Below are 24887 nucleotides of genomic sequence, written 5' to 3'. Positions count from 1 at the left end.
AGTAGTAGGATCAGTCACAGATGATCCAGGAACCAGTTTGGTTGTGTCTGACTCGTATAGTTCAAGTTTAAATCGATCACCTGCTGACTCAAGAGTTGCAAAAAATGCTGAGAGAACCAAGTAGCCACCTTTGCCAATTGTACTACCTTGGAGGCCTGGGCTGCCACTTTCCCTACATTTGCTACTCTGACCATATGGACAAGCTCAGGAACACTCCCAAGACCTCTACTAAACCTGGCCACTGCTTTTGCTACATCCCCTACTCTGGACAAAGGTTGTTTCTTGGCTTAAACTCTACCAAACATGTGATGTGCTGGAGACATGAAACCATAGAGCTCATCTTCTCCTGAAACTCTGCAGTGATATTCTTGATACTTTGACGGTCTGTAGACTGACTGACCATATTGCTGATATTGGAGACTCTTGCTGTTGTACCACCAACAACTGCAGCCCCGCTGCCTACTCCTGTCACGATGTGCCAAGTGCGAAGGTAGAAAGTTCCAATCCCACAAGAGATGGGAATGATCTCGATGTTTTTTTCTGCACTAAACTGTTGGAAAAGAGTAAAGTACTGCACGATTGCTGTGCCCTCTTAGAAACAAGTACATATCACGTCCCACAAACTCATACATATCCATCAGAGATGTTAAAATGTATGTTACGTTTATTTATGTATTTGCACATTGATTGAAATGAAGAGATGTCTTGAAATATGTATGTAAACTTAAAAGGTACATAGATAAACCATCTCAAAGGGATTAGTGACCTTATTAGTATGAATCATTGTGTAAAATTGTTCTTAAGTTAGTAAATGGAAGACAAAAATTGCCAGGGTTTGGTGACAAAATCACCGATTTCACCATTTGCCATATTTAGACCCTTTCATTTGGGACTGATGGGATATTTTTTTAAATACTATATGGGATAATCCAGGGTTTCTGACTGTGTCCTTAAACAACATCCACAACAAGGGTAATAATGTGAAATATTCAAACTTGCTGCACATTTAAACATGCAGAGCTCATATAGGACACATTCTAAAGACGATTTATCACTGCAAAAAAGATGAATAAAGTTTGAAAAATTTGATAACAATAAGTAATAACAAACAAAAACAGAACCGATTGGTTGACTGACTGCTTGACTGACTGGCAGAATGATTGATTACCTTTTCTCAGTGTATGGTTGGCCATCCAGTACCTCTGGAGAAATACATACTAGAGACATTTCACTCCCACACTGTGCTTTGTTAATTCTGTGACTGCAATTGATGAAAAAATGATAGAGAGTTAGACATGAAAGGATTCAGCAGAATTAGGACTTGTGTAAGGACAGAATCTGGCATATGTTTAAAATGTTCAGTTTAGTCTCTGAAAATAGTTCACGCAGTCTACATCCTTGAAGCGTAAATCAGCGAAAACCATTTCCTTTCATGGAGCCCCCCCAATTAATTATAAACCATTCACAAACCCTTTAAGGGTAGTCTTATTGTAAAGTAGTACCTTACTGACACCCACCGCAGTTTGGCCTCCAGCATCAATCTGTCTTAGATGGGTTTAGAAAGTGGATGAATGGGAGGGATTCATAAACACAGGAGAAAAATGAAAACTGTCTTTTAATGAAACTTTAATGAAAACTTGCTTTTGCTATTGCTCTGATCATCTTTGTTTTTAAATATTGTGTACATAGAGCAAGTATGTTATACCATTATGTGAATTTAATTACTTATTCATCTTTTCAAGCTGTTCTCCCACTAGTTTGAAGATCTGGTCTTGTGGTGTAACCCCCCAGTCTTCAGCGGGGCCTAAAGAAACATGCTTTCCTTTAAAAAAGAAAAAGAAAACCCAAAACTTCAACCTTCTTGTTGGCAGATTCACATCTTCCGGAGATGACAGCAAAGAAACACTGCGGTGGGAAAAAAAAATGCCATCTTAACAGAAATCTGAAGTAGGAAAACAGGCTCTCATGAACAGTTAGGGATAAATACAGAGTTCCCACCCATTTTCACTGACAAGATTTCAAAACTTTTCCATGACCTTAAATGAAATTTCCCTGACCTTTTACCACCTATAAGTACACAAAATTGCCTACTTAACTCCACAGGTTGGGCTTAATTATTAAATGACAATTAAACAACAACCTTTTCCATTCACGTAATGTCAGTTATTTTCATATTCACTTCAAACATTCAGAATACAGACAATGCAATTATATTGCTCTTTATTGAATGAAAAAGCTTTACAAGCATACGGTGGTCCTCTTGTCTATTTGAAAAAGGAATGAATTGGTGGGACACCTCTCACTCTCATCTTCTCAAACGGGACGTGCTTCGTTCCCTTGGCATGACTAGCGAGGGCTGTCTCTGCCACATTGCTAACATCATGGCTCTCCTGACAAAGCTTGCATCTAACGTGAAATATCTTTTAAGCTTTGAGCCAAAATCTATACCGCTCATTACTGAGCCGTGAAATATTAAAGGCTATGAGAGATTCTGTTACTGTGTTTTCGACTTTGGCATTCGTTGTATATATTGTAAATAGTTTGTGAGAACAGTTCGTTAGTTTGTAGATATTACAAATATTATGTAAAGGGGAAAAAAAACTCCTTTCTGGCCATCTTGCAAAAAAAGGTAATGTTGTACTTACTTCAGATGTTAGCGAACAATTGAACTGTTTGCAGACGTCACTCACCTCAGAATGACCTGCATATCTTTTAAGCAGTTTCTTTATTTCAAAACTTCACAATTCAATTTGTTCCTTAGCAGTAAATACTGAAACTATATTCAAACTGAAGGTAGAAAAACCTGCTATCAACATCTTCCAATTGTAAAAAAAAATAAACTGAAGCACATTCAGTAAATAATACTCCTGTGTGTGAGCAGTTGATTTCAGAATATTAATTCTGCATTTCATTTCACACCTCAGTCATGTGCACCATGAATCAGTTGCACTGTGGTTTGTAGTCATGTGGTATGCTGCAAATGATCCACAGTGTTGTGAAAGATTTGCTTCATGCTGTGGCCAGCAGATGGAGCCCCAAACTTCAAGGTGATGCAAATCCATTCTCTCACATAAAGTGTGTCTCAGCAGTGGGCTGAAAAGACAGACAACACTTACAGTCCTTTTTCTCCTCCAAAATCTCAGTGCTTCATTAATTTGTTTTAAAGGTAATTTTTTTAAATGCTTTTTCATCAGGCATTTAAAAAGAAGAAGACCCTTACAAAGGTCTTAAAGTTAAGAAAGTCACCTCAGGGTGATATATATTTATACACACACACATATATACATACACACACACACACACACACACACACACACACACACACACACACATATATATATATATATATATATATATATATATATATATATTTATACACACACACATACATATACATATACATATACACACACACACACACACACACACACATATATATATATATATATATATATATATATATATATATATATATATGTGTGTGTGTGTGTGTGTGTGTGTGTGTGTGTATTCATAGGGGCCATGTGTAAAAGCACAAGTGCACCCCGTGATTCAGTAGCTTGTAACACCACCATTAGCAGCAAGAAATTGAAAATAATTGTTTTCTATACAAGTTTGTGGCTCATGGAGTTTGAGAAGTATTTGCCCTCTCTTCATTTCAACACTTCATTGCCATTGAAACTTTGTGAGCCTACACTGTGCCAACATGTTCTTTTTGGCAAGAAGAGGCTTTCTCCTGTTTACCCTTAAATGAAAACCATTCTTGTTAAATCTTTGATTGCTGAGTCACGAACTTCAATATTACATGTTAATCAAGGCTTGTAGATGTCAAGACGTAGCGCTTAGATTCTTTGAAATTTCTGAGCATTTCACAGTCTGCCCTTGGGGCAAATTTGCTCAGATACCCACTCCCGGGAAGGCCGGTGACTCTCTTCACAAAACAGTCTCTTTGTTGACGCCTTCATACTCATCTCTCTTTCAGCCATTATAAATGAAGGAATCAGGAAGCGCACATGTCATTGCTTGTGGAAAGCAGTAATCCGAAAGCATTAAAACAGCAGAACTCTCCGAGACAGGGTGAGCGATAACTAACATTAAGATCATGTATGTTTATAAAATAATAATTGTAATTGTTTAATTTCATTGTCATTATGAAAATTTGGCTGTTGGTAACATTTCGGTACCATGTATTACATACATAATTTGACATCTTGGGTGTATTCTACATTGTTAGTGAGAAAAACAGCAGATATTTCCTCCTCAGTGTTCCTTAGAGAAACATGTTTAAAGTTGAAGTGGAGGGATTAGAACTCTGTTTCTATTACTAGCTCTACGGCTCACGTGGCTTCAGCATTGTGTACTATTTTGTACACTGTTACTCTTGATTTTTTTTTACCTTTAAGAGAACCTGTTTGCTGTTGAGTTGAATAACTGATTTAAGTCTATACCATGGTTGATTACCCCTATAATGTGGACTTGCCTGTGGCTAGTTCTTTACTGTGACGGAAACTTTAAGCTAAACTGCAAAATTTGTATTACATTCCACATTTCATGTTTTCCAATGTTTGCCCACATGCACTCACATAACCACACTCACAAAACAAACAAAAGCATAAAAGCAAACGTTGCCATTGGTCGAGCTGTAGGTGTTCTCTCGTGGAAAATCAGAAAAAGGAAGAAGGAACATTTCTGTGGTAAAACAGACCTTGGTTCTTCATTCCACGTCCTTCAGAGCTTGTAAACTAAGCCTATCACTGTAAATCCGAACGTTCAAATAATTTAATTGTGTAAAGCAAAAATGTTCTTATAAATTCTACTGACTTAAAATTTTTGAGTTGTTATTACACATAATCAAATTTTGAGTTATGTAAACTAAAAACTTTTGATTAATTTCAAATCATTTTTGGATTAAGTAATATGAACTCCAGATTATTAAGTCACTAAACTTAACACATTGGATTTCCAACATCCGACGTTAGTGCTGCGGTGCATTATGGGGTGCCTCCGCTTACATTTGACCTAGCAAACTGTCTACAGCAATTGAAGAGTTTTTAAAAAAAGAACAGTCACTGCCGTCATCATTACAACTACTTTGCATTTGGTGCAGATCTTGGCTGACAAGCCAATGGTGCTAAGCTTGCATCTCTGAGATACTGACTAAATGCCTCAAGCTCAGAATCCAAGACGCAATGTTATTGTACGGATACCTGGCACTCTCTTTAGGGAAGACCGCAGTACAACAGGTCACCCATGTTTGGGAGAGCGGGTGATCCCAGTGATGACATGACATAGGCGAAGTTTTAACTTCAAAGTCTCAGCTCTGCTAACTTACTTTCGTTTTTCAGTTAGATATTACATTATTATTACATATAACTATAATATCTGTGTTGATGTGATCAGTAATTTGATTTAACTTCAGTTAAATAGCATAAGCAATTATGAGCAATTAACTTAAAAACAAATCCAGCTGTGAAAACTTCTCACTTTTGAGTTTATTAACTTAAATGTTTTAAGGCCATCAGTTGGCTTAATTTTTTTAAGTTCTGCAAGCTTATTTGGGTTTGCAATGTATTGACACAGTTTTCAAACTACACTCTAAATCATACTGAATTGTAATGTTTTCTTAATACACTGTATATGAATGAAACTGCAAATTGATACAGACTGTTGTGTGTATCACAGCTGCAGTGAACAGCTGAAAATATTATAATTTTTAAGCTTTATAAAAGAATAACAAAAGTAATTTTTGAGCTTTGGAAACAAAGTGATTTCAGGGTTTTTTTTTATGTGAGTGCGCACGCGCACGCGTGTGTGTGTGTGTGTATGTGTTTCTCTCCTTATTCCATTTCTGTTTCCTTTTTAAAGTGTCTGAATTCTTTGAAATGGGGAGCAATTCGAGTACACTTGAAAAGAATCAATATAAAGTTGTAAGGGAACTTGAACAGGGTGTGCTTGTAACCTCAAAGAAAGGTGATCAGTGTGTCATCAAAAAAATTAATTTGAGACAGGTAGGACTTTGCATTTGTTTTTTTAATTATTAATTAATGTATTTAAAATGGGTTGTCACATTAGCTTGATGAGTTTACTATGCTGTAAGTAATGAACTGTAAATATTTCGACTGATTTGTGATCTTCGGTAACAGGTCTAAAGTATGTTTTAAATCGTTGTTATCTGTTTGTGTTTACTATAGCTATGTTTAATTTCTTAGGCAAGAGATGAAGCAGACATTTTGGGGGTTGTCGAAACTCTTCAAGGGCTCAGCCATCCACACATTGTACAATATAAAGATGACTTTACAGGTAAAAGAAAAAAACAAATGCATTACTCTGCGTTTAACAGCTACATGTATCTGTGTTAAAAGTTCTTATGTGATATACTTCTGGTATCCTTTTACCTCTGAATGTTTCCCTAGATTTGTTAGTATTTGAGTCTTTCAGTTAAGTTCACCTTGCTTGTAAGAACTGCATTCCTCTATGACACAATTTTATGCAAGTTTAATGCAATTTTCTGCATTAAACTACTAAAGTGCACTTTAGTAGTTTAATGTAATTATGTGAAAGCCTTCATAATTTTCAGATGATATTAAGCACTCAAGAGAAGACAGTGTGTTGGCTGGAGATAGATGACATCTTGTGTACTAAATTAGAACACAGATATTCATTTTGATTGTTCAAAACTACTATATTTATGCTCCACCATGAGAAACTTTCCCTTGCAATCACTGAGATACAGTTTCTCTTGTTGCTTTTCATGAACACTAAATTGTGCATATCTGATTTGTAACTGCCGTGACAAAGCAATCAAGACTGTGATAGCATCATGCTAAATGAGTAGAGTACAGTACAACAGTATCACAGGAACTAAGACCCAAACCAGCAGTACTACAGCTTCACAGGAACTAAGACCCAAACCAGCAGTACAACAGTATCACAGGAAATAAGGCCAAAATCAACAGCACAATAGTACCACAGTAAATAATACCCAGACCACCAGTATAACAGTAAATAAAGCCCAGACCAGTGTCACTGTAAAAAGGCCCAGACAGTATAACAGCATCACAGTGAATGAGGCTCAGACGGACAGTACAACAGTATCACAGAAACCAAGGCCCAGACCAACAGTGTTACAGTAAAGATGGCTCAGTCCAACAGAGTAACATTATCTCAGTAAATAAGGCCCAGAGCAAAGTGTAACTGCAGATCACTAACATTACCACTTTATTTCCTTTCAGATGATGCATATGTATATATTGTCTCAGAGTATTGTAGTAGAGGAAATCTCTCTCAGAAAATTAAAGAACAAAGTGAGAAAGGAGAACCATTCACAGAAGAACAGGTAATAAAATGATATTACATTCTTCTTTGTTCATTGTAGTCACTTGCAAAGTACCAGGTCCTGTTTGTTGCAGTGATCTCAGAGAAACAATGTGCCCTAAACCTAAAATAAAAAGTGATAAGTCTTGTTTATTCTGTTTTACTGGATCATCCTCTTAAGTGATAATCACCTAGTTTTCATGAGTCTTCACTTCTGGTGGTTTTTAGCATTTTGATGTGGTATACTGTTGGGTGTTGGACATTTGTGCAATTTGTAAACATAAAGGCGGGGACGCAAATGGCTGGGGGGTGGGGGGGTGGGGGGGTGTCATAGTTTCGTAATTTTTTAGGTCCCAGTTTTCGTAGTCCCAGTCTTGCAGGGACACCCACATGGACACACACTTTTGAAAAAGAAAGAAAAGAAAACTTCCAAAGAGCAGCATCACATTTCTAGTTATGGTTAGATATCTAAACCTTATCATTTAGCCTGCTGTGACGACCATCACGAACTAGACTATTCGCGGCAAGTGCTGTAGTCCACTCAAACACCAAACACACGCATTGCCTGCTGTCTCTCTTTCACTCTGTTTGCTAGCCAGACATTGTAGAGTGTATGCACTGCTATTAACCACCACATTGCCCTACCACATTGCCCTACTGATCTGATGAACGATAAATAACTCATACACCGATTTTAGTCTCTAAAACATTTTATTTCAAACATCTCTTTTAAAAACATGTAAATCTTCCACTTGGTTTACCTTCATGCATATGTCCCTTCTTCTGCTGTTTCGGGGGTCCTTAAACGAGCTGAGAACTAAGCTGCCTCAGTTGTGCCTGTCACAGATTTAATCCCAAACGATACCCTTGTGATCACACAGTCATGAGATTTTAAAAAGCGGTATTGGTAGCTTGGCGGCACAAACGGCAAAATGAAGCCAACGAACAGCATTGATTGTTTTTTGCAAACAATGTAAGGAGACTTAAATTCTACATATACAGCTTATGTTCACCGGTGTTCTCTTGTTCATCCATGGCTTCATAAAAAGTCAGTATCCCATCATCACGTTTAGAGTGTTAAACCATTTGTCCAGATTATGCGAAATGCCTGATCAAGCATAGTTTTAGCTTGAGTTGAGACCTTTATTCACAATTTGGTCCTCTCCACTTCAAAAATCTCTCCTGCGTCCCTGCGTAGAGGAATATAGAGATCCAGCTGACAGCTTTACATCCTCTGTTTTTCTCTTATTCATGTCAGTAATTGAAAGCATAGTGAGAGTGAGTATTGTTTAAAGTGAACCCTTAGAATTAGACTGAACTGTTTATTCTATCTGGGCAGTAAGAACCATAGTCAAATACATAATCAGTGTCGTTTTGTGTGTTTTCTTCAATATAATGTATGTTTGCTTTGTATACTGTTTTCTGTCCCAGATTCTGGATTGGATTTTGAAGATCTGCATGGCATTGAAATATCTCCATGGCCTCAATGTTAAACATGAAGACTTACAGCCTAAAGTATGTTTGTCAATTCAGAGTAGACCTAGAATTTAGATTCAAGGTTTTCTCAAAAGCATGTATGTTTCACATAAAATTTGATAAACGACAAGATTACAATAGCCTGTTTGGAATTGCCAAAAGCATTTTTGGGTTTAAAAAAAAAAAAAGCATACGTTAATAGTTAAATAACACCCTTGTATCACAATGATCAATGCATTTTTTTTTCTAATCATTACAGAACATTTTTTTCACTGAGTATGGAACGATTCGTCTGGGAGAATTTGGAGAGTTACATGAAATGTTGGTGCTATTTAAATCTAAGACTGATAAACATACACTCACCACCTAACACAGTGCATGTATTTGTTCTTTTATTATGTCCTGACATTTTTACCTAAGACATAAGAACTGATCTCATGTTTTTATGTCTGACCTAGTGAGGCAGATCCTGTAAACAATGGAGCACTGTCATACATTTCTCCTGAGATTTTGGATGGAATGCCCTATGATGAAAAAAGGTTATTTGTCTGTCTAGCCATCTGTCTGTCTCTCAAGGTGTCTGTTCATCTAGATGACTTTCTGTCTAGCTGTCTGTGTATAAACACTTATTAGAAAAGTAATTCCATTATCCAGCTCCTCAGCTCAAACATTTTATTACAACATTTGACATGCTTTTCCATTCAGTCATCATCAAGGTTTTTTTTTCCTTTTGTTTTTTTTTTTCTCTGTGACAGTGATATTTGGGCTTTGGGATGTGTCCTGTATGAGCTCTGCATGCTGAGATGTGCTGTAAGTGGTTGTAAATATGGTTTGGTTATTATTAATAGCACAACGACACAACTACTACTACTACTACTACTACCACCAGCCGTGGCGGTAAAAATGGTTGGTTTAGGCAGCCGTCACCCATTTAGTAGTAAGCCAGTGGGGTAGGTGGCCCAGCTCAGGTAGTCCGATCAGAGACACACAAAGAAGATGTAGTTCCTCTGGGTTTCACCCATTTGTTGCCACGAACATTCACTCTACTGCCACAGCAGAGGTAGTTTGTGGACTTCAGCATCAGGCACGTTTACATTAACTGAATTTTACGTGTGGGTTTGAGTGTGGTTTCAGGAACAGTACAAATAGCAAATTATAAGTGGTATAAAAGAAAGGTACATACAATGTCATCAGTCAGGTAACACAGTTAACAGTAACAGCTGTGGCTATGACTATAACAAATAACAATGATAAACTGTCACTAAATAATAAAACATCTTACATGACATCGTTGCAGAAGCAATGCTGAAATACACCACTAAGTGGTGCTACGCAATTAAGACGAGCTTTAAGGCAATCCGTCACAAGGCGCGAAGGCTGGCGCCTCTAGTGTCTAGAAGTCAGTGCGGGTGTGCAGCTGGCAGAAAAGCCATCGCTAGAAATTACTAGGAATGCCCGATTAAGTGTGGTAAACGTGCATAAACCTTACATTCCCCAGCAGTAAACATACAAAAAACATGACATTTTCCACACGATTAATGTATTATAAGATAACTACTGGCATTTGATGTGACAGGAATAAATTAACACTATCATTCACTGAGGGTCAGCTGTGGCCTAATGGTTTGAGATGCGAGCTTGCGACCCCACAAACTAACCCCTAAACTGTGCAGCCCACTGCCCACAGTGTGTTCTCATTGGTGTGTATAGGATGGGTTAAATGCAGAGGTTAAATTCACTACTCACGGCTCACAGTGTGTTTGGGCAATCACAGAAATTCTAATTCTAATTCTGAGGTAAATTATCTTGGTGTTAGCAGCCTCAGCCGGGGGCTAAACAAACATTCGGAATGATATATATTACGGTCTACAGAATCAAGATTCAACATAATTCACAGCAAGCAAGCAAGCAACGTACAGTTTTTCTCTATGCACAACACAGAAATTATCAACACAGTCCACATGAGTTGTTCAGTCTGTGACTTGAACTTGTGTTGAAAAACTAATAATTAGGAGGTGGGGCGATTTCTTAGTTTATGTGGAGCCTTTGTGTTTGTTGGTAGTGGGCGGAGAATATTTCCTTTGAGTGGCAGGTGCTTGTACTTTTTTACAGTGGTTGTGGTGTTATGGCTGAGTGAGGACAGCAGTATATTTAATATGCTCTCTTCTTTAAATGAAGATATTTTAAAATGGGTTCTACTGACATAGCAATTTTGGCCAATCGACTTATGCAATATATATATAACACAAAGATTTGTCTTAATTCAAATAATTAAAAAAATAAGTTTAGAGACACCCCCTTGAAACAACAGAAGCACTTCATGTCCCATCAAAATTCACAGACCAGTTAATTTAATCTCTTACTTTACGTTTTCAGCTAATTCCATTTATTTCAATGGATTCAATCCTTCCTGTTATAAAACAGAGTGTAACCTTATTGTATTGCTGTCTCTGCAAACAGTTCAGAGCAGAGAGCACCGTGAAGCTCATTCCCAAGATATTAAATGGAAATTACCCACCTCTCCTACACAACATCTCACACAATCTTCAGCAGCTCATAGAGGAGACCCTCCAGACAGATCCAGGAAGACGACCTGATGTTCGAGACATTTTAAGGAAGCCTTTTGTCCTTCGTTTTCTTAGAGCAAGGGTGAGAATGATTACTTTAAACGTATACTAATTTTCTCAGACATCTCAACAAGGCTCTCTTGTTTTGTAGTATTTCTTACAGTTTATGTACAGTCTGTATCCTGAAGGCAGGTGCATTTCATATGCAGCCTTGCCAGTGCAGTGTCAGAATGCATGCATTTGGGGAAATGGACTAAATAAATTAGAATACCTGCAAAAAAAAAAAAAAAGATACCCTCAGATTTGTTTGTTCTTTACTGGTTTTCACTGGATTTTGTAACTGATTTTTCTCTCTGAGGAACAGTGTGGATGCTAAAAAAAGCAAAAATCCTGGTATACGTTATTGTGGCACCGAGCAAATAACTTTTTTGTAGGGCAGTGTAAAATGTGTAGTTGTATTATGAAGCTACTAAATAAGCTTTGTTTTTTGCAGAGTGTGTCAACTGTTGCAGAGCTAAATGAAAACATCAGAAAGTTGAGAGCATTGGCTGATGGGCTGGAGAAAGTTCATCATGGAGCAACTGTTGGCAGTCTGACAGGAGGAGTGATTGGAGCAGCTGGTGGAATCACTTCAATAGTGGGGTTGATCCTTGCTCCCTTCACTCTGGGTGCATCTCTAATCGTTACGGGAGTAGGTGTTGGGGTGGCAGTTGCTGGTGGTGCAACTGCTGGTATTTCCAACATCACTAACATGGTCAACCAGTCTACAGACCGCCAAAATATAAAAAACATCATCTTGGAATTTCAGGAAAAGATGAACTCTGTGGTTATATGTTTGCAGCACATCACAGAAGGCATGAAGGATCTGAGGCAGCAAGTTGCTCTCGAAAATGAGCAACCGTGTCCCCCTGAAGAAGATATGGCAAGGGCTGGGGCCAGAGTTGGTAGGGGTTTAGGTGCTGTTCCTGAGCTTGTTCGTTTGGTCCAGGTTGCAAGCATAGGAAGGGTGGCAGCTCAGGCAGCTAGGGCAGTGCGTGTGGCTGAATTAGTCGGGGGGGTTTTCTCTGCGTTTTTTGTGGCTGTAGATATTTTCTTCATTGCTATGGATGCCAGAGAGATCCACAAGATCCGTACATCTGCTAACCAAGAGCCAAAGTCAGAAATTCTGAAGTTTGTTCAGAAGATCAGAGAGACTGCAGATGAACTCCAAATAAGTTTAAATGAATTAAGGGATATAATTGCAGATATTCCTGAACTTCCTGATGTAAATATATAAATCTTAACCTATTACGAGTTTAATGACTTACTTTGCTCACTGTTTCATGTACTGTGGTTTACCTTCAAGGAAGACAATAGTCTAATCTTCTTACCTCCATTACTTTGGCATAGACTGACAAAAAATATGAAACTATAAAATAACACACATTTTTCTTTTTATAGACAACAGTCCACATATCTCTGGAAGGAAGGGCTAGAAAAAAATGGGTGATGTACAATATCACTGTCAACACATCGAATGGACTTGATCATGGTTAAGAGTTACAGAGGGACCTTTACTGCCAGTGTAGTGCTACAGTGATTACACTGCATGGTTTTTTTCTTGCATGTTAGGTGATATTAAGTTAGGTTAGGTTAGGTTATGCTGTACTATGCTATGCTATGTTATGATATGTTCTGTTATTACATATGTTTGATGATACACTCTCAGTAGACCAGTATCCAGAACATAGTAGACTTTTTTTCTTTGTAACAGCGTGACATTTTAAATATGAATTAAGTATTAACCTAACAAAAAATTGCAAACAAGACTACAATACACTTCTAATCTTCAAATATGGCAAATGAATCACAAATGTTGGCTGAGCCAGAATTACTGTTCAATGTTGTGTCAGGTCTCTGCTTTTTGGCTTAGACTAAATTAATAGAATATTGATGGCCATACAACATGGATAGATTCAATAATGCTTTTTGTAACTGGAACATCTGTGACGTCTGACATTGTCAATATCTTTATGTCTAGACGCACCATTGTTTTCTGCATTGATTTAATTATGAAAATTGTGTATATGAGATGTATTTTGTACTCAAACAGAATTAAACAAAAAGTCATAGCATGTCAGGGTCCTGTGCAATGCAGAAGCATTGCAACAGCCAGATTTTGGGAGTACATTATTTTGTCTGGATAATGAGTATTTCATCACATTACATTTTAATCATATGTCAAAACAATTTGCAATAAAATTTAAAGAAAAGAAAACAAACACTCAGTCATAATTAAATAGACATAAATATCTGAATATACATGAAATGGAGGCAAATACATTTCCAGAAGTATGGAGTACAAAGGATTATTATTATTATTATTATTATTATTATTATTATTATTATTATCACTATTACTATTATTATTTTAAAGGACCAAAACAAAGTTAGGGAGACAGTGGGATTTTAGCTAGTGCACGCTTTTCATTTTGAGACGTTATATTGGTTATTAAACTTTCTGAAAGACAAAATAAAATATATCCCACTGATTACTTAACACGTGGTAAATGTGATAAGTGAAATAAAAAGATAAGCACACCAAATTAAAAAGCCAATAACAGCCTTTCTTTACTCCTTGAAGACCTACTTTCTGAGAGCAGCTATCCACCTACAGGGGATATAAAGTCTACACACCTCTGTTAAAATGGCAGGCTTTTGTGATGTAAAAAAATTAAATGAAACCAAGATACATCATGTCAGAACCTTTTCTACCTTTATTGTGAAATTAAAGGAAAAACAATAAGAATGATTGCAATTCAATACGAATGAACATAATTACAATAACCTGGTTGCATAAGTGTGCACACCCTTAAACTAACACTTAGTTGAAGCACCTTTAGATTTAGTCAGTTTGGCACATCTTGACTTGGCAATATTTTGCCACTCCTCCTTGCAAAAGCATTCTAACTCTGTCAAATTGGCTGGGCATCTCCTGAGCAGACCTTTGTGTAGATTTTTCATATCCACTGTATTTAACTGATGATCAAAATAACAAAACAACCAAGAGCAAAAAAAAAGGACCCTTCCAAAAAAGAGGCTTGTCAATGACAAGAGAATAATAATTTTACAACCTTTCCCTAATGATATAACACAGGATTTCTTGATCCCTATTCCAGATTAGGTACAGCAGATTGTCTACTTTGTATATGCACTGGAATCTATTTGCAATCCATTGCACTGCATTCATTCTATGGATAAACATGGTTTCAGACATTAACTCAAATGTAGAAGGTCAACTTGGCTGTGCATGTGTGTGCAACATCCAGAGTAAACCATCATTTGCTGAGGCAAATTGGTCAACTGTGAGTCTCCCTAATGCTGATGAAATTGAGATTCAAATTAAAAAGATAATGTGAACCAAATACAAAACAGCTGTGACATCAGCAGACTGAAGACATATTTAGTGCAAAGTGGATGGTAAAAAATTGCCTGTGGGGAGAATGATGGTGGATGGATTTATCATATGATTAAACTGTGCAAATCTGTATTCATATTTGTTTATGCTCAACTTAATGTTTAAAACACCTGCAATGTCTTGAGAGTAGGGATGTACCGATCCGATCTCAAAGATCGGTATCAGGGCTGATCAAGGCATTTTTTAACTGATTGGTATCAGCTTTATCGAGCACGACCCTTAGCCCAATCCTTTGTTTTACATCAGGAGAGCAGAGCATAATTTGTCACAGGATGCAGCTAAAATGTTTGCAGTGTGGGAATATTTTAAATTGGGGAACGAAAGCGGTCCAGCAGCCACCTGTAATGTTTGTACTGAAAGCATTTCGCGAGGAGCTGCGGTCAGTAGACCACTACCGCTTTGATACGGCACCTAAAAAATAAACAAACACTCAATGGAACACAGTGAGTTCACTCAGGTAACTCTGGCAAGGGCTGCTCCAACGCAACACACTTTGGAGGATATACATTTAAAAGGAGAGAGAAACTTCCTCGAGACAGCGACAAGGCCAAAAAGATTACAGAGAGAGTAACTGAATCACTCACTTTGGATGATCAGCCCATCGCTGTGGCAGAAAATACAAAGGTGCTTTCAGATTCGGCAAACTGAGTGTTCCAGGCGAATGGGTTTTAAATTGAACATTTTTTAGGTCAGCATACTCCGACGACATTAATCCTCAAGGCTACTAACAACAACCAAGGTATCTCTCCTGAAAATTGAGACACTTTAGCTTTAGCTGTATGTGAGTTAGCCTAAACTAACGACCACAGAGAGCAATACAGTTGCTTAACTAACGCTAAGGATTAACAACGGTAGTATACAAAAAGAGGTTTTGACAGTCAGACAAGTTAACCACTTGAATTATTGTAAGAAGATTAAATAAAATCGAGCACTTATGAATATTGCTAATTGAATGCACCTTAGGTTTCCCTGTCTTTTTTTTGGAGCTTTTAGAGCCACGGAATGCCCTACCCTCTTGACCTACGTTTCAGACGTAGCCCTACATGATTGCTTATGCAAGATATACAGCTTCAAAGCAACCTATGCTAGCAAGTATTCCATGCATTTACCATGTTAGCAAAACGCTTTGCACTTTTTGATCTGTGCTTTAGCCTAGGGTTTCTCAAAGTGGGTGCTGCTTTAGCCTGCTGTCACTGGGGCATGCCAGGACAGTTAGTTTGCAATGAAACTTTGAAGTCAATGGACAATTGGGCACAAAATGTTCACTTGGTATTATATAATGTTAATAAGAGCCATTGCAGCTCAGGTGCCTGCTGTAAATTATGAAATTTTTTAAAATGAACAACTAAAACATCATTTATATTATGGTTATTGCCGCTTATATCTACCAGGACAAGCAAAAGTGATGTACAGGTCGTGAAAGGTCACAGAAGCTTCATTAAAGGTCATTGAATAGCAGTGGTGGAATGTAACAAAGTACAAGTACTTCGTTACTGTACTTAAGTACTGTACTTAAGTACATTTTTCATGTATCTGTACTTTACTTAAGTAGATTTAGTTGTGGGTACTTTTGACTTTTACTCCACTACATTTTACAGCATGTATCTATACTTTCTACTCCACTACATTTCTACAATGCGTTGCGTTACACGTTACACGTTACAGTCACATAGCGTTTTTTTTTGTTTGTTAGTTTTAAAGTAATCAATGGCGAGAGGGGAACTGGTCCGCTGAACCAATCAAAGCGGGCAGGTAATGTTAGACCCTCCTTCAATACGAGCAGGCCACGCCCGCAGCAGCAGCATCAGCAGCAGCACTAACCGGTGATAAAACACCCAAAATGGATTCGAGAGAGGCTACCAAGGAGATTCAGCCATTAGATATGCGCCACCCATGGCCTTATTTAAAAGAGTTGTTTGAGATAACCGGTTCTAAAAATGATTCATGGAGATTCCGGTGCCATCTTGGTCTCCCTCGAAAACACGAGATACTAGCTTTCAAAAATTCGCCGTCAAATTTGAAGAAACATATTAAGGTAAATTAGGTTGCTTAATGCTACCTGACTTTTGCATGTTAAATTAATTTAGGTTAGTGAAGTCTTATGTAACCTCAGCTAGCATCTTGTTCAAATGCACCATAGCAACAAGTAAACACGATTAAATTATTATAATCTAGCGTTAACTGGCAAGTACCACATGCATGTTGCTAATGCAATGTAGTCTTGGTCCTGGGTGTTTGCTTGGATGCTAGGTCCCAGGAACAGCGGTGGTTATGTTGCTTGTGTGGCTAGGGGCTCTTTAGCCCGGTGCTCCTTCAGAGTTAAGGTTTAAAATTAGTTGGTATTATAGAATGACAGGATTAACATTGTAGTAATTACTTTAAAGATACCTTTGTCTTAATTACACTAAAATGGAATTTAAAAGTCAGACTGTCAACCCCACTTGGCATGCTTATATTGAGCCAAACCCTGCTTATAATATTCCAGAATGGTTGGATCTGCAGGACACCTGATGCCATCAAGATTGCAGTGTTCTTTGGCAACAAGTCATAGTTGGCTATTGCCAAAATCAGAACATCTGTGTCAGGAGAAAAAAAGTAAGTCAAACATCTGTCGAGTTTCATCTTGCTGCAGATACAGGAAAGCAGATCATTAAGGTGTCAGCTTCCTCGTGGTTGTTTTCGCTGAAGCTTCCAGCATCTTTGCTGCTCTTTGTTTGACCAAATGCTAAGGTGATGACCAACTAATTTTGGCTGTATTCCAGAGTCTTTGCGGCTATATACTCAGTCAAATAAGGGTTTTTTTTTCACAGGATAAGAATCTGCTCATGATTATATGCTCGACAGTTGTCTCATCTCTGACTTGGTACTTGGCAGGATCCTTTCATTGGCGTCTCATCTGCCTTTTTATACTCTTCAAGGAATCATGCTTATATTGTGGCAATAAGAGCCATGTCCCCTTATAATAAAATATTCTTTAAAAAAAAAAAGACATGACGTCTGCATACGGGTCATGATCCGTAATTATAAATACCGGCCCAGGTAGCATTGCCGTCTCTCCTCCACTTCCTCTGCCTGGTGTGTCGCACTTGTGCATTTTTAGAACACCTTGAGGTATCTGCGCTGTCCGGACGCGCTTGGGTTTTTTTTTTGAGTATCAGAGAGAGAGTGAGGTTTTCTTTTTCTCCATTCTGAGCCTTTTTGAACCAGAACAAGTTCAACCGGTAAGCCGTGGTCAGTTCCTGTTACGATTTTCTTGTGATTTTTTTAATCGTATTTAGCAGGTGACACGGCAACGGTGAGACAAATCTTTCTTTTTAAAGTCCGGTTCCATACTGACCGCTCTTTAGAAGCCGTAACCTTGGGCTACGGCTTGGGGTTTTTTTTTTCTTCCGAAAGGTTTTTTTTTTTTTTTTTAACCTTGGGATAGCTCCTCTGTTCTCCGTTTATTTCAGTTTTGTTTTATTTTATTGTTATTTTCCTAAGGCGCCCGGGTTGCCCTCTTATTGTTGATGTATTGGAAATAGTGTTTAAAGTTATTTTGTTACGGCAATTTTAAAAGTCGGATTGTCGTAATATTACGTGTATAATTTTGAACATAATTGTTTGGAAATTGTTTCTTTTGGAAGCTTGCGGTCAGGATTTATTTTCTTTAGACAAATAAATAAATAATTGAATAACTGTGCCTGTTGAGTTTGGTTCACTGTAGCTTAGGCCGGCATCAGTAACGTTTATTATTATAATATTTTTATTTTTAACTACTCTGTCTGAGTGGTGGTGGATTTCATCTGGCGCCCGAACTGTTAAAATAAAAATAGTCCCACTACCGTCACAATATGTGCCAAACACAAGAATCACCTCATCAAAGCTTTGTGCTAGATTCATCAGTCTTTCATAGAAAACCTGGCCAAGATCTCACACTGTTGTCATGGGCCTTGACTGCATGTTTCTTGTTGCCAGATGTAAAGCTGGTGAGAGCTCAGTGTGGTCAACAGCACTGCTTGAACTGCGTTGAACTGCGACATGAACTCCCTTGCCAAGTTGGAAAGTCCAGGAGCTGCAGCAAAAAAGCTTGTCATGCATTTGGATTATTGGAGATTCCACTGTGGCCAGAGTTTGCCTTCATGAGTTTGTTGAGATGCTCAGCGGCAATGCCTGTTAGATTCTCATAAAACTATGTCTGACATTTTTGTGAGCTTTTTTAAAATAATCTCTGCTCTTTTGGGCATTCACTGGACACACTAAATATATATTAAACAGAGATGATGCTTGGTTACAACCTTAGTAGTTTTTTATTCTTGTTTTTTTAACACTTAACCACTGATGAGAGTTAACACACACACACACACACACACACACACACACACTAGGCTTGTATGTATAATGATTATGTTGTGGCTGAAAGACTGAGGCTATAACGAAAGCAACATCTCTGATCATTTCACATCTCTGTCTATCTCACTTTGTACTGTTTACATTGTGGATTTTCAATATACAGTATACCTTCTACCTCTTTTAATATATTTTTATATTATATTTTATTCCACTTTGCACATTTTACATTTTTATTCAATATTCTTTTTTTTTACCTCCTTTAATATACTTTTTACATTTTATTTATAGTATTCCCTGTACATCATACAGCTCTTGCACTGCTACTAGATTTGTTGTTTCGTTTGTGTTGCGCTAGTTACTAGTCACTGTACTTTAGTGTTGTACTTGTATAGTATTTTTATATGTCTGTGTATTTGTATTTGTATGTTGTATTTGTATGGTGCACCAACAGACCAAGAAAAATTTCTCGTAGGTGTAATCCTACTTGACAATAAACCACAATCTGATTCTGATTCTGATTCAGATATTTATACAGTATGTCCAGTGAATGTTCAGAACAGCAGAGATTGTGAGGATGTCAGACATTTTGTTTAATTGAAAGCACACTTTTCTGTGCTTGTGCCACAATCCACTTAACCCTTAAATGCCTTGGTTCTATATAATTTACGGTTGAATTGTCAATTAATTTGTTTGCCTTGTTTTTTTCTGCTTTGTAATAAGAGACCCTGCTGCACGCACACAGTACACTTATATTTTCAGCCCTTTAATTATGTGAAAAGGTTTATATGGGTGTGGGTTTCAGTTTGTGAATACAAGGGTGAGATAGTGGCTGATGCAAGTGAATAAATTTGAACACAAGCTTTAGGAGGAAACAGCTCTTTTAGAAAAGCAATGACATAAAAAAAAAAAAAAAACGAAACGAAAGACATATTTTTTTTCCTTGAAACTGCCTCAGCGACAATAACTGGGACGCTAAATTGAATATGGGTTTCATTTGCATTTGTCATATATCTTGTATTTGACTGAACTTGATGTAATCTGGTGCAAAATCATCATTTTCCACACTTAAGTTCTCAGTTTCTAGAAATTTCCACCTGCTAGTTTTGGGAATTTGGCAAACGACAAAAGGGCAGCAGCAAACACTGCAAAAAGAGTTGGAATCCACATCCATAATGACCTTTTGAACTAATTCCCAGCCACTGGATCAAGCCCTCACAATTTATTGTGAATAGAGCGCCATCTAGCTTTACACCCCTGCACTGCACCATACACAGTGAACGAGTGAAACAGATCACAAGACATGAATGAGACACACCAGCTCCAAAGGAAATTGTTTTCATCTATATATAACATATAGCAAATTTTGAGGAAAAAAATGATCATACACTGTTTTCGTGAAACGAGTCACTTATGAACATCAGAGAAACAGAAGAACACAGTTCATTTTGCTGATGCTTTTATTGACTGGCTATTTCACTTGATTGAGTCATTTCAAGGAAAAGAGAGAAATGCAAGCAGGAGAAAGAACATGCTATTATTTTCTCTTTTCTTTTCTTCTTCCTTTTTTTTCCTTTTTCTGATTTGAATTGATGACTCAAGGGTGGTGAATTCCAAGCACTGTTGATCTAAAACCGTGAAAGGTGGCCAGAGTCTGAGAACCTCTTCATTTTGGCAAATTCAGTGAACACACTGACGCAAATTTAAGTGAACAGACTGAATCATTCCATCCGTCTGAAAATGAAACATATAGTTAGTGCATAATACATCGTAAGCAAAATAACTGTCGTTAGTTTGATATACACTTTATATACTTGTCAGTAATCATTGAATAAAGACAAACTCAACCAATGGCAATACTGAGGAAAGAAAAATGATCAGAGTAAAATATTCAAGAATTTTTTTTCTGACAAATCACATGGATGTGCAATGATACCACTATGCAGAGCTGTTGGTATAAGGAGGACACACAGAAAACTCAAACTTCATGGACTTGGCTCCATACACAAAAAAAGAAAGCATTGTTTACTCATGTGAACTTCAATTCATTTCTGAGTCAAACAGCATGTAAAATTCTTTCTTTTACACTACTTAGACTGTGCTACAGATCTACCAGAATTGTGTCTCCTACATTTTCTCAAGTCTGGCGTCCTTACCAGCATTAATGATCTCCCCACAGTCCTCACTCTGCCCTTGGTAGCTATTGGGTTCACCAGAAATCCATCCACTGTAGTCAAACTTAGACCCATCACTCCACAACCACAAACCGTCCTATAGAGAGTGACAACGATCAGGAGAGGAACTTACTTATTCGAATCAAAGGAAATATGAACTTTTCCTGAAAACTTCTGAAATACCATTTTGTTTGTCTTGCTCTGTACAAATCCTCTGTATAAAGGCTGGTGGTATTATATCTTATTATTTTGAGTAAACAAAGAGAGGAAGATTCCTTGTTTGGATTTAAAGATAATTCAGAGGTCAATTCTGTCACATTGTGGAAAAAAAAATTGATAGAATTTTATTGTGGATCTTATGATGAACCTCCTTCCCCTTGTATTTATTCATGTGTTCTTAATAAAAACCCATTTCGAAGCAATACTCTTACAGGTCAGAAAAGAGTCTTTTGAGTGAATACTGTCACCTGAGCAGCGTCATAGGCTCCTATCCAGATACGCGTATTGTTCGCCAGCTTCTTAAGGAAATCATCTTCTGCTGCATTGTGCACGGATGCAAGGTTGCCACCAAGTGTCAAACATTTTTTCTGGAGAGAGAAAGAATGAGAGAGAGAGAGAGAGAGAGAGAGAAGGCAGGGTGTGGGTGTGTGTGAGTGTGGGGGGGGGGGTTGCTATTGACATTATTAAATGATTTATTAAATCTGAGCACTTAATTTTCCTACCACTTTGTTTTGTTTATCTATGTAATGTATATCATTGTTGTATAATTGCATGATGTGGACAAAAATACCCATCAGAAATAGGACTTGGGTAGCTTTTAGGTAGATGTAGATATTCATAATACAACATTGAAATGATTCCTTCTTTTTCGTTATTTCATTGCATTCTTCTTCTTCTTTTTTTTTTGACTAGTTCTCTGTACCTCTGCTTCAGCCCACGTTTGCAGGGTGCTGACAAAGAAGTAACATCGATTCAAAAGCCCTTCCCAATCAGGTGGACATCCGCACTTGCTTTCTGTGGAGTAAGAATACATCACAAAGTCTTTAATTGCAGCATTAAAGATATTTAAGTCACTGATGTCAAAAAACAAATATTAATTTATTCTTTGTTGTATCCACTACCTGTTGCACCATCAGCAATGAAGACTGCAAAGAGGAGCACTGAAATGGTCAAAATCGCCATCGTCAACGATTCCTGGAGAGTAGAATGTGTTAAGAAGAGAAAAACAACTTTTCATAGAGGAAAAACAGAGAAATCTATCTGATTGGATAAAGCAAAATACATTGTATTGAGTTGGATATGAGTCTGTGAAGGTTCAAAACCCCTCTTTTATATGCATTTGATCCAAACCTAGAGTCGAATCTTTAATTATTGCTGTTTTGTTGTTTTCTGTGTTTAAATGCCTAATTTTTCTCTCTGCTTCTCTGTCTCTCCGTTTCTCTACAATTTAGTAGTTCACATAAATGAAAGAAAAAAAAAACACACAGAGCCCTCCCTAGCGTTTTACCACACCTTAACAGAAATCCGAATCAGGAGAACAGGCTCGCATGAACAGTTAGGGATAAATATACACACCAAATACACTGAATTACTCAATGACATACCTTTTTGTTGGCTGATCTCAGAATGTGACAACTCTGAAACTGTGAGAAATGTTGGGCTTATATATTGATTTGAGAACTCCTTATTGTGCCAATCAGCATTTCAAATAGGGTGAGTGCAAATAAGCACACACTACGTCACATTCAAAGGGCATCAGGATGAAACATAGATGTTATGTAAGGAAAAAACAAAAAAAACCAAAACTCCTTTCTGGTCACAGTAACTCATCTTACAAAGAAGGGGAATGTTGTACTTACTTTAAATGTCAACATTTCAGTTTATTCCTCAACAGTGAATACTGAAACTTTATTCAACTTGAAGGCAGAAAAACCTTGTATTAATATCTTTCAAATGTAAAAAATAAACTGAAGCATATTCAGCTAATAACACTCCTGTGTGTGTGAACAGCTCATTTCTGAATATTAATTCTGCATTTCTTTTCACCCCTCACTCCTATACACCATGAATCAGTGGCATTGTGATTTGTAGTCACGTGACATGCTACAAACGATCCAAAATGTTGTGAAAGATTTGCGACATGTTGTGGCCAGCAGATGGAGCCCTAAACTTCAAGGTGACACAAGTCTATTCGTTCATTCATTCATGTTCCAAACCGTCTAATTAGGGTCCCGGGATGCTAGAGCCTATCCTAGCACTCACTGGGCGAAAGGCAGGGAAACACCCTGGACAGGTCACCAGTCCATTGCAGTGACGCAAGTCCTTTCTTTCACAAATAGCGTGCCTCAGCATTTGACTGAAAAGTGAGACCTGCAGTCCTTTTTTTGCGTTCAGAAGGTCTGTGCTTTTTTTTCTTCAAATTGGTTGGTTATCAGGCGTTTGGGGGACAAAAAAACACCATCTTTACAAGTGTCCTAAAATTAAGAAAAGCTACCCTGAGGTGACCACCCTCACAACAGATTCCACCATGATATTATTTAACAGCACAAACAAATATATAAATAAGGAGGATGACTTGCAAAAGAAGACTTGAGTTTTCGAATGGACGGCAGAGTGGGGAGGCTACTCGTGCGCCGGGAATATCCAATTTTTCCAACGCCGAGTCCGAACGAAAACAAACAAATGGTGTCCCCGTTAAATGCATTTTTAAGAAGATGTCTGAACAGCAGTAAACGTTCATGGAGAATGTTATTCAGTGGTTGGAGTCCCGTCAAAGAGGCGCAAGAGGAGTCTGCCCCAAAAAAGAAGACTCAATAAACTCAATAAGTTTATTTCTGTAGCCTTCTGGCTTTTGTCTTTGACTGCCGCACATTCTGATACGTTCGCATTTCTTTATCTGCTCTATCCCTTAATGTGGTTTAATTTAACTCTTGTACTAATTTTGTTTCTACAGGAAGCTGTGCAGAGAATGCGTAATGCTGAAAACAACACGCTCAGATATGATCCACAGACAAGGTGAGACAACGTGTTTTGTTGGTAGACTATATGGTTGCGATTGTTTTATAGCAGTGCCTGGAATTCTAAACAAACTTTTAATCAATCTTCATTTCTTCGCCACTTTTCTTTCTCTATAGCATCCTGCAAGACCTATTGAGACTATTCGAAAGAGTTACAGGATGAACTAAGAAGGGAATCTAGAGAACAAAGAGGGGGGCAGGATCACCACTTGAACGAGGCAAAGGAGGAGAAGAGTAAGTCAAAACATCATTTCCCCAGTAGTTGTTAGACTTTTTCTCCATTTGCTATTTTCAGTGATCTCATTTCTGTTTTCACTGTGTTTTGCAGCAGTACAAGGCCAGAGCTAGTGTTCTTTAAACTGAGGAAGAGGCTGCCATATGGAGGACCGCATCAGTGGATAAAATTTCTGAAGGGGACGCCACCATCTTGGACAGAGGGCCAGCGTGGGTCCTCCCGCCTAGCACAGAGTTGTCTGCACTGTGTGGGGTGCTACAGAATAGACTGGACAAAGACCAAAAATATGTTGTGAATCACCATGCACGAGTTGGTGTG

The 24887-nt window shown here is 37.7% G+C and overlaps 2 protein-coding genes across 2 annotated transcripts; one reads left to right on the top strand and one right to left on the bottom strand.

Moving 5' to 3' along the window:
• The first annotated feature begins 194 nt into the window (after positions 1–194).
• Positions 195–12633, top strand: LOC115816463 (serine/threonine-protein kinase 10-like). The gene is made up of 10 exons (XM_030779417.1): positions 195–274; positions 391–490; positions 6210–6300; positions 7233–7336; positions 8746–8829; positions 9050–9117; positions 9249–9329; positions 9546–9600; positions 11251–11439; positions 11851–12633. The coding sequence occupies exons 1-10, from the start codon at positions 195–197 to the stop codon at positions 12631–12633; spliced, it is 1635 nt and encodes a 544-aa protein (XP_030635277.1).
• Positions 12634–20585: 7952 nt separating this feature from the next.
• On the bottom strand, positions 20586–22933 carry LOC115817462 (ladderlectin-like). The gene is made up of 6 exons (XM_030780768.1): positions 22922–22933; positions 22439–22511; positions 22240–22331; positions 21785–21904; positions 21300–21414; positions 20586–20877 (listed from the first exon to the last, which is right to left on the bottom strand). Exons 2-6 carry the CDS (start codon positions 22497–22499, stop codon positions 20810–20812), a joined length of 456 nt encoding a protein of 151 aa, XP_030636628.1. The 5' UTR covers positions 22500–22511; positions 22922–22933; the 3' UTR covers positions 20586–20809.
• Between the last annotated feature and the right edge of the window lie 1954 nt (positions 22934–24887).

Source organism: Chanos chanos, chromosome 7 (genome assembly GCF_902362185.1).
Source record: "Chanos chanos chromosome 7, fChaCha1.1, whole genome shotgun sequence".
Lineage (NCBI taxonomy): Eukaryota > Metazoa > Chordata > Actinopteri > Gonorynchiformes > Chanidae > Chanos > Chanos chanos.
This window is presented reverse-complemented; position numbering and strand designations above follow the sequence as displayed.